Source organism: Zootoca vivipara, chromosome 8 (assembly GCF_963506605.1).
Source record: "Zootoca vivipara chromosome 8, rZooViv1.1, whole genome shotgun sequence".
Classification (NCBI taxonomy): domain Eukaryota; kingdom Metazoa; phylum Chordata; class Lepidosauria; order Squamata; family Lacertidae; genus Zootoca; species Zootoca vivipara.
In genome coordinates this window covers 66,946,926-66,958,992 of record NC_083283.1, presented here as the reverse complement: position 1 = coordinate 66,958,992, position 12,067 = coordinate 66,946,926, and the positions used below count along the sequence as shown (strand labels likewise).

Genomic DNA, 12,067 nt, shown 5'->3' with positions numbered 1-12,067 from the left:
TGCAGTGTCATGCTGTTTTATCTTGAACTTGCCAAACATTAAGAGCCACAGAAGAATGGGTTTTGTCTTGATAAAAAGATCTTAGTGGTTGTGTAACAACTGGTTGCCTGTCTTCTGCAATAGTTTTGTTACCTCACATGCTTTAGAAAAAGAAAAGTGAGGGGACTTTAATTTCTTCACAGCTCTATGGAGAAATTGCTTCCCTGGTTTGGCCATCACTCTGAACTATGATTTAGGAGGACATCCCAACTAGGCTAATGGATTCTCCACTGGGCCATGGAGAATGAGCTGCAGCAAGCCTCCGGCTCCTCCCGCCCTTCCATCTCTGGCACAAGTGTCAGAAAGGGTTTGGAAACGGTGGCTACTGCTTTGCTGACTATGGTTGGTTTGCAACGAAACAATTTAAAAACCTGTGGTGGGGCAGAATTGCTCTCAGGGTACTGGCATAACATCTGCTTACCTGGATGGGGTTGGGGGCAGGGCATAGTCAGGGTTACGCAGGTACATGGGCAGGTCCATTGCAGCAATATGCTGCTCCTGGCCAGCCCTAACCCAGCCTGGTAAGCAGCAATGATGACAATGTTGAGATGGTAAGCGGCAATGATGCCAGTATGGTTCACCTCACCACATGTTCCATATCTGAGCTGTTGGCAGAGATTATGCCTTTCCCCCTAAGGTGCTTGTGCTTCTTGTGAAGACTTGACATGCTACAAATTCCAGTGAGGTAGCTGTGTTATTTTAGCTACAACAGACTTAACAGTCTCCTGTGAGCACCTTTAAAGGCACGTGACTGGAACCAGAGAAGCACATGGGGAAGTCCAGAGGACGGAGGAGCCCTCTGAAGCAGCATGAATGTTAGAGGAAGGAGCAGGGAATGGGTGCAGGCTGGAGGCTTGTGCTAGCAGATGCACCTTCTGCTCACACAAGAGACCATCTGGATCCCAGCCTAACATATTTATTGCAGCAAGAGTGTTTTTGGGTTACATCCAACTTGATCAGTTGGATTTTCAGAAGCTAATGGAGAAATAAACATATTAGTTGAAGCTGGAACAAAACTCTATTATTTTTGATTCTGCTAAAGTCAGGGCTGCAGTTATGAAGCCATTATTGTCAATGGGGGGAAAGTCTAGTCACTGTCAAAAAAATTTACCTGAAAAGAATGAAAATAGCACATTAAATTGTAATTGTATTATTATTGTATTATTATTAAATTGTAATACTAGAATATGTGGGTTGGAACCAGACAAAGTTAACTGTGCTTTAACTTGCCCCACTAGAATCTAACTTTAGGGTGCAATCCTATAACACCTTCCTGGGAGTAAGTCTTTCTGAACTCAGTACTTGATTCTGAGTAGACATTTATAGTATTGTCCTGTTAGTCTGGAGCCAACCATCTGGTTTTATTTTAGCCAGTCATGTTTGATATAGAATATCTATATACATATATATATATACTAGCTGGATTAAAATGTTAAATGTCTGAAGAGAAACCATGCAGCAGAGTAAACTGTTTTAATGGTAAAATTAAGTACACAATGCTAAGTTACACTGGTTGTTTAGTGTATTTCAGAGCTGTTAATTAGATAATAGAAAGACTTTGCCGTCTGACATGGGTTTATGTGATATGGTTTTTCTGGCTTTCTGTGCCCTTGGTGATATGTCTTGCTGTTGAACATTAGTTTCCTTACTGGAATTCCTGAGCTTCTCTACAATTTGTGTTCTTGCTGTCTTTTTTTGAACATTTTTATCATCATGTTGCAGGGCATTTCTGATCTGCAATTGTTCTGTAACAAACTATTTTTATATTAGTTTGTATATTAAAGGAAGAACCTTTTAATTTAAACTTAATTCATCTACAAGTTGAGTAACTTTTCAAAAAGCCCAGGTTAACTAAATTGTGCTAATGCTGGCTGCTTCTACAGAATTAATTAATTTATTAATCAATAGAAAATATCAACATTGTTTTCAGACTTTGTTGCACAGAAATATTTGCAGATCAGCATTGCTGATTCCTAAAGATTTTTTTTCACTTTCTCATCAGATCCTCAGTTGTGCTTTCGTAGTTCTGCAGTAAAGTTCTGTGCATCAAACAAGTTACTTCCATGTGGTAGATGTGATGTACTCTAACTACCCATTCTGTTTTTAAAGAAGAAAAATGCAAACTGAGTGAATCTTTTTCCCATACACACTTACTACCAACTTATTACACAAATTCATTCATAAAATACAGTTCTCTCCATACATTATCCAGGGGTGAAAGGCTCCATGAAAACAGCACCTGCTTTTTTTGCCACAACCTAGGTTATTCCAATATAAATATTTTAAGTAATTACTTAAAAAATATAGGACTGTAGTCAACTAGGTTTTACCCAGAGTAGGCCCATTGAAGTTAATGGAACTAACCTAAATATGTTCATTAATTTCAGTGGCTCCAGTTTAGTTAAATAACACCTATAATTTCCCCCAGATTATTATATATTGATAGTGTTAAATGTTAATTACAAATGGTCCAGAGTGAATTCTAACCCCTTAACTACAGTCAATGTAAGTTCCAGTTCTGAGACATTTGATAAATTGGATCAACTTACATATTGCTCAAAGTGCTATGACAGAAAGCAATTCATAAATGTTAAATTATCTCATTTTGTCTAAATGATGGAACAAATGTTTTGTTTAGAAAACCATTTAATTTTTTTCCATAGCAAAATTTACCGTTGCCTAAGGAGTAGAACCAGCCCACTGATAAGCGGCTCCAAAAAACATCATCCCACATAGAAAAACATAAAGCTGCCTCCAGTAGCTGTAAAAATGTAGATCATAATCTGTGTAAAGGGTAAAGGGACCCCTGACCATTAGGTCCAGTCGTGACCAACTCTGTGGTTGTGGCGCTCATCTCGCGTTATTGGCCGAGGGAGCCGGTGTACAGCTTCCAGGTCATGTGGCCAGCATGACAAAGCCACTTCTGGCGAACCAGAGCAGCACACGGAAACGCCGTTTACCTTCCCACTGTAACAGTACCTATTTATCTACTTGCACTTTGACGTGCTTTTGAACTTGCTAGGTTGGCAGGAGCTGGGACCAAGCAACAGGAGCTCAGCCCGTTGCAGGCATTCAAACCGCCGACCTTCTGATCGGCAAGCCCTAGGCTCTGTGGTTTAACCCACAGTGCCACCCGCGTCCCTGTGTAGTTGCTGGTAATTCCAATTTGATGATGAGAGTTGTATTTCAAATTCATCCCAGTCCCTCAAAACAAGTCACACTCATCTTCACACTTCTCTTTTTCAACTTTAAAGTACCAGTATTAGTCGTCATTAATGCCTTGTAAGGAAAATCTTTCAAGCTTTCCAAAGTGGTACAATATTCTGCTTAAAGCCAATAGCATTCCTTGTCAGACAGCTTAAGTTATTCATTAAGGTTAGACTTTAATTATGGAAAATGTTCACCAGTTTGCTTCAGTCTAACTCTGCTGCATGCGTTCATGAGTTCCATAAAGATTGCATGCTTTGTCTTTAATACAAATTGTATTTTATTTTCACACCCATCCTTGCTTTTTTATATTTCATTTTTGTTTCCCTATTCTTGGTTGGATGCCTGTGTATGTTTAATCCAAATCCTTGTCCAGTCCTGGAGTTTGAACTACGGAAAGCAAAGGAGACCATTCAGGCCCTCCGAGCCAACCTGACTCAGGCTGCAGGTGGTGTACATAAACCTTTTCCTTAGTTTTTTTTTTCATTTTGACAAAATAGCAGTAGGTGATGCCTCACAAAATGGAGAATAATAAAATTTTATATATTGCTGTTTGCAGAAAATGAAGTTCCTTTGCAGGAACGGAGAAATTACAAATCAAGTCCTGAAATTCAGGTGGGTAGTTTGGATTGGGGGGAAACACCCTAGTATTTGCTGTTATCATGTATCAGCAGTTAGCCAATAGCCTTTAAAAAAACAAAAAAACACTATTTATATACTCCTTGATTGCAGTAAAACGTTTAGGTGGTGTGGGGGGTGTTTGTGTGTAGATATAGATATATATACACACACTACACAATTAACTTGTTGGGTACACCATGTAAACTACTCTGTGATATCTAGACATGACTGGGCTGCTATCTTAATACATATAATAATGATAGAATAAATATTCTAATGAGAATGTTTACATTCCTTACATAACTTCGTTCTTTTTCCTAGGAACCGATTAAACCTCTTGAAAAAAGAGCTCTAAACTTCTTAGTCAATGAATTTTTATTAAAGAACAGCTACAAGCTTACTTCAATAACTTTTTCAGATGAAAGTGATGATCAGGTAAGTTTCAATAATAATTCCATTACAGCTTGTCTTTCCCCCACTTACCTTTCCAAGCACTTGGTAATTCTTGAGCCTAGTTTCCAAACAATACTTGTTTAGTGACTCATATGTAGGAGAGACTGGTGCAGGGTTATTGTTTTGGTCAGAGCAGGAAATAGCTCTGACCACAATAAAATACGCCTGTCTATCACCAGCTCCTAACAGTGGTGCTCCCTCTTCAGGGCTGCAGCCAGCTTGGAACATGGACTTTCTAGTGCTGCTCAGGACTCATAGAGGGAGATAAGTCTTCAGGAGGAGCAGGTGTTCGCTCCCTCACTCCAAAAATATTCCATTGCAATTCCATTAAGTGCTGAAAGGTTCAGGTGTGGATCTGGCTGCCAGCCTGGGACTTCTTTAGAGCACAAAGAGAGGCTTCTAGAGAAGGAGAAGAAAGATGAGAAAGGTAACCTTCCCTGATTAGCCTGGGAGGAAGACATTTTTGTGTTTTTTAACTTGGTGGCACCCATCTCTGTAACCTTACAGCTGGGGGGTGGGGGAGATTTGCAGGTGAAATTGTCCTTTTTTTCTTTCCTCATTCCTGAAACCTCCCTATAGACTTGGGGCAGCCATACCCAGGATAGCTAGCTGATACAAGGCCAGAGTTCAGGTGTTATAACACTGCTTTGGGCTTCTCTGTCTATTTCCAACTTTGCTGTAGGGTGGGTGAGTCCTCCATGCCTTTTATGGGGCCTGATGGCCACTGCTCCCTCTGATTCTGGCGCCATATCTGGTCAAGCTTTTCAGCTCGCCCCTCTGTCTTCCACTCAGCAATTCCCCCCCTCCTTTTTTTGGCAAATGTTGACATGGCCTCTTGCTTCTTACTGGGGATTTCCCCATAAGGTGCCAGGATCCTGTCTGCCATGCTGATTTTTGCTTATAGAAGGGGATTTCCACAGCATGGCTTATTTGGGGGTTCAGTTTAAGGGTCTGGCTGTCTGGTCTATGTTGGACATCTGTTTCCTTCAACCCATCCCCACCTGTCTTGTTTTTCCAGTCTGTTGCATCTCAGAGGTCTGAAAGGAACACCAAGCTTACACACTCAGGCACGGACACACACATGCTTATGTCTAACCATGTCAACTCATAACAATACTTGACTGCATGAGAAGGGAAGTTTAACAATTAAATCTTCTACTTTTACACTTCTAAAGGATTTTGAATTGTGGGATGATGTAGGACTGAACATTCCAAAGCCTCCAGACTTGCTACAACTCTACCGTGACTTTGGGAACCACCAAGTAACTGCAAAAGACGTTGTAGATGTAGCAGTTGGCCCGGAAGAGGATGAATTTGATGGAACCACTCCTATCCTGGAGAACATTCCTATATTTGGAACACCAGAATCTATAGAGGTAGACAAACATCATTCACTTTTGTCAGTTTAAAGCCTGCTACCCAAATGCAGTGTGGTAAATTATTTTCCCCCTCCCTTTATGTTTTTCCCCCTTTAGCAATGTGTAATGGTGCAGAAATTGGAAGATCAAATTAATGTGTTAAGCACCGAGAAGTGGTCTCTGCTGGAACAAATACGAAGGCTTGAAAGGTATATCCTCCAGCATTGTAGACTCTGTGCTTTTTAGCAAATGGGAAGTTACTTGGCATTTTGTAGTCTTGGAAAAGGCAGGTGGAACAGAGAAATAAATGAATCACTTAAATGCTCAGTAGTCACCTCAGTTACAATGTAAATGGTAAACAATTCAAAACAAAACAACAATACAAAGAAGTTGACTTTGTAACTTCTTGTATCTTGTTGATCTTAATGGCATAGTTAAGCGTGCCTAACGTTGTTTCATTTGTGCCCTAAATTGCATTGAATAGGCCAGACATTGAATTATGCTGCTTAAGAAACCACTTTGCTTACCAATGTGGTTTAGTTGCTATTTTCAAGCTAACAGCTTTCAATACTATCAACCATTGTATCCTAGAACACCAAGCCCCAGGGAGCCTTCCCACAGCAGCTGGTCAGAAGGAGGAATGATTACTGTTCCTTACTTATAAGCTCTTATGGCAAATTTATTCCAGTAGGAAACTGCTAAGTTTTATTCCTGTGAAGTGTAACAAAGGTTTGTCCTATGCCTTGTAGCTTGTGGTTTACCTGGGAGAGTTAAACCATGAGCCTGGTTTCACACCACATACTACGTAAGCCAAGCCATGGCTTAGCTCAGCAATGCAGATAAATAACTGGGGAGGGGGAAAGTGGCCGTGGTCTTGTATTTAGGAGCCCTCGCATTTGCTCATTTGAGTTAAGCCATGACTTGGCTTAGCATTACATATGAACAAGGGTGCTATATGCTCCCTTCAGTATGATTTTTATCATGGAAAGGTGAGATTTTAATGGTTACAGCAGGGATGCGGAGTCTGTGGTCCTCCAAAGGGAAGATTTGGAATTAGAATACAACATTTGAAGGGCCACAAGTTCCCTATTCCTAGGCTTAATAAATAATTTTAGAAAACCTTCCAGTTTCGCTTCCTAAGCTTCTGAAATAGGCTTTGTATATGACCTAGAACACATTTTGAAAACCTGTTAATATATATTTTATGTTACTGGAAGTGGTTTACTTACTAACTTGTTTCTTAATTCCAATCCTTTGTGCCCTACCTCCCTCTTTTCAGTGAAATAGAGTACTTAAGAAATGAAAAAACTCCTGTTCCAGTGATATTCGATTCAGTCCAGTCATCTTTAGCTCAAGTGCCTCTCACAGTCCCAGATGATAACGGGAGATATTTAGATATCCAGAGTACACTTAATGTACATGGTGACACTGAAGAGAAAAGGCCTCCTAAAGAAGATACGAGAATTTCTTTTCCTTTGAAGGAGAGAGAAAAACTTCCATCTTGTCCTCCATCAAATAAAGCTGCTATACACTTCGATAAACCCAATAGGTTAGTGGCTTGTTCTTTTTCCAGAAAAAATACCAATGTTGTCAGAATCTTTTAATGTTTCACTTGCTGTACAGGGCAGATTTAACAAGTGTGTGAGGGATCTGAATTTTTACTGCACACCCCCTAAGCATTTGGGTTTTCCCCCTTCTGACATGGGGAATTGCCTGCTTAAGAACTGCCATGCACGAAGCTAGCAGTATTACTCCTGCCTACCTTCCAAGTGCTGACCTGAGCACTGATGATCCTGAATTGTGTGTCCCAACTTGCTTGTATTCATTCCATTTAAGCACAGTTTGACTGTGAGGCTCATTAAAATAAAATATAAAGGCCCATGGTTCACTTCTCCGGCCATGGAAACTGCTGCTGCTGCTGCAGGATAGTTGCATAAACACTTCATTCCTGCACGGACGTACATATTGCTTCTTTGTATCACAGGTCAGAGATTCCAGCCACCCCCACCACCCCCATTAAAACAGATGATTATGTCTGCTGCAAGTATGTTGAGGCCCTAGCTTTTAGATAAAAGGTGGTTTGTTTGACATTTGAATGCAGCCTCGATGAGGCTGTCTCATGTTCCTTATGTTCTTTCATCTCACCCAGGTACATTCAGACCTTTTCAGATGCAGGATCCATGTTTAACCCAAACATGCATTTGGGGATCCAATTCTTAAGTCTTTTACCATATATTTGCATGGTGATGGTGCTCCTGTTGTGACCCACTTGGGATCAGGTGATGATCCTCTAAAGCAGGCATGTCAAACATGCGGCCCTCCAGATGTTTTGGACTACAATTCCCATCTTCCCCAACCACTGGTCCTGCTAGCTAGGGATCATGGGAGTTGTAGGCCAAAACATCTGGAGGGCCGCATGTTTGACATGCCTGCTCTAAAGGGTCCTGACCCACCAGTTGAAGACCTGTGATCTAGTCCATATAACATCACGAGCTTATAGATACTAGTGCTCGTCTTTTATCTCAAGGAAATGTGCAGTCACACCAGAACTTTTCATGCCTTACTGGTAATGTTCATGTATAGCCAGTGTGGTGTAGTGGTTAAGAGCGGTAGACTCGTAATCTGGGGACCCGGGTTCATGTCTCCACTCCTCCACATGCAGCTGCTGGGTGACCTTGGGCTAGTCACACGTCTTTGAAGTCTCTCAGCCCCACTCACCTCACAGAGTGTTTGTTGTGGGGGAGAAAGGGAAAGGAGAATGTTAGCCGCTTTGAGACTCCTTTGGGTAGTGATAAAGCGGGATATCAAATCCAAACTCTTCTCCTTCTTCTTTTTTAAAAGACTTTGTTATATGTGTTTCTCACCCGGAGCCTCAAAATAATAGTGTTGAATATACTTTAAGTGGGACTTGATAATGAGCTTTCTTTTCGAAATGAATAATTTACTCATAATCAATTTGAGATGCCTCCTTGAAATCAGGACTGTTTCCTGAACGCTCTTTTTAAAAACCCAAATTTGAAAATTGCCACATTTGTGTCCAATGACTGAAATGTAATTGGCTCAGAATATTACCATAGTCAGTTTCCCCATTTGGTTTGTAGTAGGCAGATAACCATTTCAATCCAACATTGTAAGATCTGAGGATTTGGATTGACCATATTGGTTTTGATTCTTCCCACCTCCCCAGTACATTACATGCAAGCATAATTAGGGCGGCATTTTAGTAAAATCCATTTGAATCTTAATCCTAGTATCTTTTCATCAGGCATGTGTAGCACCCCCTTCCCCTGGTAAAATATATTTTAAAAGTTGGGTTGGGTTGGGTTGCACTGTAAGAAGAAAAGCACAATATGGAATTTATAAACAAGACAGGTAACTCAAAAGATAGCAGTTGTCAGTTCCATTTTCCTTCTTGATAACTTGTCCAAGCTCAGTGTACTTGTTGTTGTTGTTGTTGTTGTTGTTGTTGTTGTTGCGAGGATAAAATGGGGAAGGGAAGGAGCCATGTATGCCACCTTGAGCTCCTTGGAAGAAAGTTGGGATGTAAATGAAATAATCAGAAAATAGATAAAACTGAAATGTTGTTGTTGTTTTTTAATTTAAAAAAACTGTTTACATCAGTGGGCAAGCTTTTCGTTTCTTCTTGTGGAAACTAGTTTTCTCAGTCGTGTAATATAATCTGTATGATAGTGTAGGAGTACCTTTTGAGAAGTTTTTGTCTCATCTGTAAAGCAGTTTAGAATGCTAGCAGCATGTACACACACACACACACACACACATGCTGTGTTCTGTAGCTGACAATTATGAGTCAAAGAGGCATACTCCTAATATCAGTTATCCAACTGTTTTCTATTTCTCCCCATGCCCCAACTACTGCAGGAAGCTGTCACATGCATTCCATCAAGCATTGCTGTCTTTCTGTCAAATGTCAGCAGAGAGCCGTTTGGGATCAGAGGTATATGTCCTTTTTGGAAAATGTTAAATCTTGATGAGTCGTAGCATCCAGACTGAGGAGACCATATTGTTGAATTTTTAATACTCCAGCAGACTTCTGCCCGTTGCTTATATAGCTCCATAGAGGAGATTTTAGAACCTTTGGACTGATTATCACCTTCAGCAGCCACACCCAGTAGTCTCAACAAGTGCCATTGTTGAAATGGGGGTGGCTCCAGTTGTGTTACTCAGATGGCATTACAGTGGTACCTCTACTTACGAATTTAATGCGTTCCGAACGCACATTCGTAAGTCGAAAAAAATTGTAAGTCGAATCCCATAGGAATGCATTGGGAGAAAAAAATTGTAAGTAGAAGCAACCCTATCTAAAAATTCGTAAGTAGAAAAAATCCTATCTAAACTGCATCCAAGATGGCGGATGGAGCTCCATTCGTAAGTAGAAACATTCGTAAGTAGAGTTATTCGTAAGTAGAGGTACCACTGTATACTACTCCTCATGCGTTAGCCTACACAGATAACTTTTGTGTCTTTTGGTTTCAAGACTTTTAAAATGAGCATGTCAACCCAGTATCCTGTTGTGTGCTGATTTCTGGGATGGAAACCAAGACATGACTGATTTCTTAATTTACTTTAAGAATTGCATAAATGCCATTGCAGCATATTATTTCTTTTTCTTTTTCTTTTAAATCAAAATTGCACTTCCAGGTGTCCCGAATTGCTGATAGTGAAAAAAGCGTCATGCTGATGCTTGGACGTTGCTTGCCGCATATCGTTCCTAATGTCCTGCTTGCAAAGCGAGAGGTGAGAAGTCCAGGCATTTTATTTCAGTTTTATGCAACATTTCTGTTTACTGAGAAGTTAGTAGTGTTTATTATGTTGAAGTCGATTACTTGCAATCATCTTATTACTTTTGTGCATGCATCTCTGCTCCTAGAGAATGGTTGTGCACCTCTGCCAGGTGAGTTTAGCAAAACAGCATGATATCCTACTCTTTGTCCTTTTGCTTAAGATCCTTGATGGCACTCTGCAGGGCTGTTATTGTGAGTCCATCTGTTTTGCCCTTCAGTTTGCTTACTTGTGTTAGCTAAACCCACTTCTAGTGCTTCTGTGTGTCAAAGCAGAGTTATAATATTAAATTGGGGTGAATTAGCCTCTTAATATCGATGAGAATTATATATGTATCATTTAAAACAATACATATATAATTAACAGAGGTTCTCAATGCAGCTTACAATATGTTTAAAATACAGTAAAACAATCAGGATGTTAGTCCCTAACTACAGTAGTTAGGAATTCTTTACCCAAGTTACCATTGACATGGTTTGCAGCTTTTGGCTCCCAGGGACAGGCATAAGAGGTCCAGGGGGTGGAAAGAGGGCAAAGATTAAAAGCTGCTCCCCAATCGCTTGATTCATCTGGCACTGAACCTCTGGACCACAGCAGGTTTCAAGGGGGAGGGGGAATACTTCTGCTCTAGAATTCATTGCAAAAAGAGCCAAACATTAGGAGTCCCTTATAAGGGAAATAAGTTATATAGCTTTATTTCTTGTAAAGCAGAATATATGTTGGTAAAAAGCAAATTGAGCTACAAATATTGTTGTGTCTACACAACTTTTACAAGAAGACTGTCCTTAGAATTGAATAGCATTTGGCAGAAGCGGCTCACCCAGCAGGGCAGAGCTGCAACATAAACTTCCTGGCAGTGGAGACGCTGCTGCTTACTGGGAGGGAGGAACCAGGGAAGCTGGTGCAATGTGAGCGCACCAGTAGAGCCAGTCCGGAACTTCTGCCTCACTCCTTTCCCTCCTGGTAAGCAGCAGCGACACCACTTCTGGGAAGCTAGCATTGTTCCTTTGCTCCATTGGGCAAGGCACTTCTAGTGTTGGGATTCAAGGGTTGATATGCTGTCACTTTTACAATGTAGATTATAATGCAGGGGTAGGAAACCTGGTGCCTTCCAGATGTTGTGGGACTCCAGTTCCCATCATCCCCAGCCACCATGGCCTATGATCAGGGATGATGGAAGTTACAGTCCAACACCTGGTGGGGGAGCAGGTTCACCATACCTGCCGTGATGTGAGTTATATCATACTAATAGGATGATTCTTCTTGTAGGTACTTTTAGTGGTCTGGAATTTGGCCCTCATTGACAGAACTTTCTAATGCATATTATAAAGAATGACATAAGCTGAAGATGAGGTGGTTGTGTGTGTTTTGTTTTTGGTTAGGAATTGCTTTTCCAGCCAGCTTGGCTTTACCTATTAATCTAGAGAACTAGTAATGCGATTGGCATTTTAGCCCTTGGGGGCTGTATGAAAAGGCAAGCAAAGTCAAGAAATGTGTACTGATCCCTCCGATACAATGACTTAGCAACCTCCATGTGTCTATAAACTTTTCATTAGATACATTGAAATTCTACCATTGCATGCAGCATT

At 40.7% G+C, this 12,067-nt stretch overlaps 1 protein-coding gene across 5 annotated transcripts in view; it reads left to right on the top strand.

Moving 5' to 3' along the window:
- The window catches only part of RELCH (RAB11 binding and LisH domain, coiled-coil and HEAT repeat containing), a 62,926-nt gene that overhangs the window by 12,679 nt on the left and 38,180 nt on the right, over positions 1-12,067 (top strand). For all 5 annotated transcript variants that reach the window (XR_004693188.2, XM_035124818.2, XM_035124817.2 and 2 more), the window contains exons 3-10: positions 3,623-3,694; positions 3,806-3,861; positions 4,189-4,302; positions 5,496-5,696; positions 5,796-5,887; positions 6,958-7,227; positions 9,558-9,633; positions 10,338-10,433. Coding sequence is in view for 4 of the 5 variants with exons in the window: in XM_035124818.2 (XP_034980709.2) it covers positions 3,623-3,694; positions 3,806-3,861; positions 4,189-4,302; positions 5,496-5,696; positions 5,796-5,887; positions 6,958-7,227; positions 9,558-9,633; positions 10,338-10,433 (977 nt within the window). In the remaining variant the exon portion in view is untranslated. The remainder of the gene's footprint in view (positions 1-3,622; positions 3,695-3,805; positions 3,862-4,188; positions 4,303-5,495; positions 5,697-5,795; positions 5,888-6,957; positions 7,228-9,557; positions 9,634-10,337; positions 10,434-12,067) is intronic.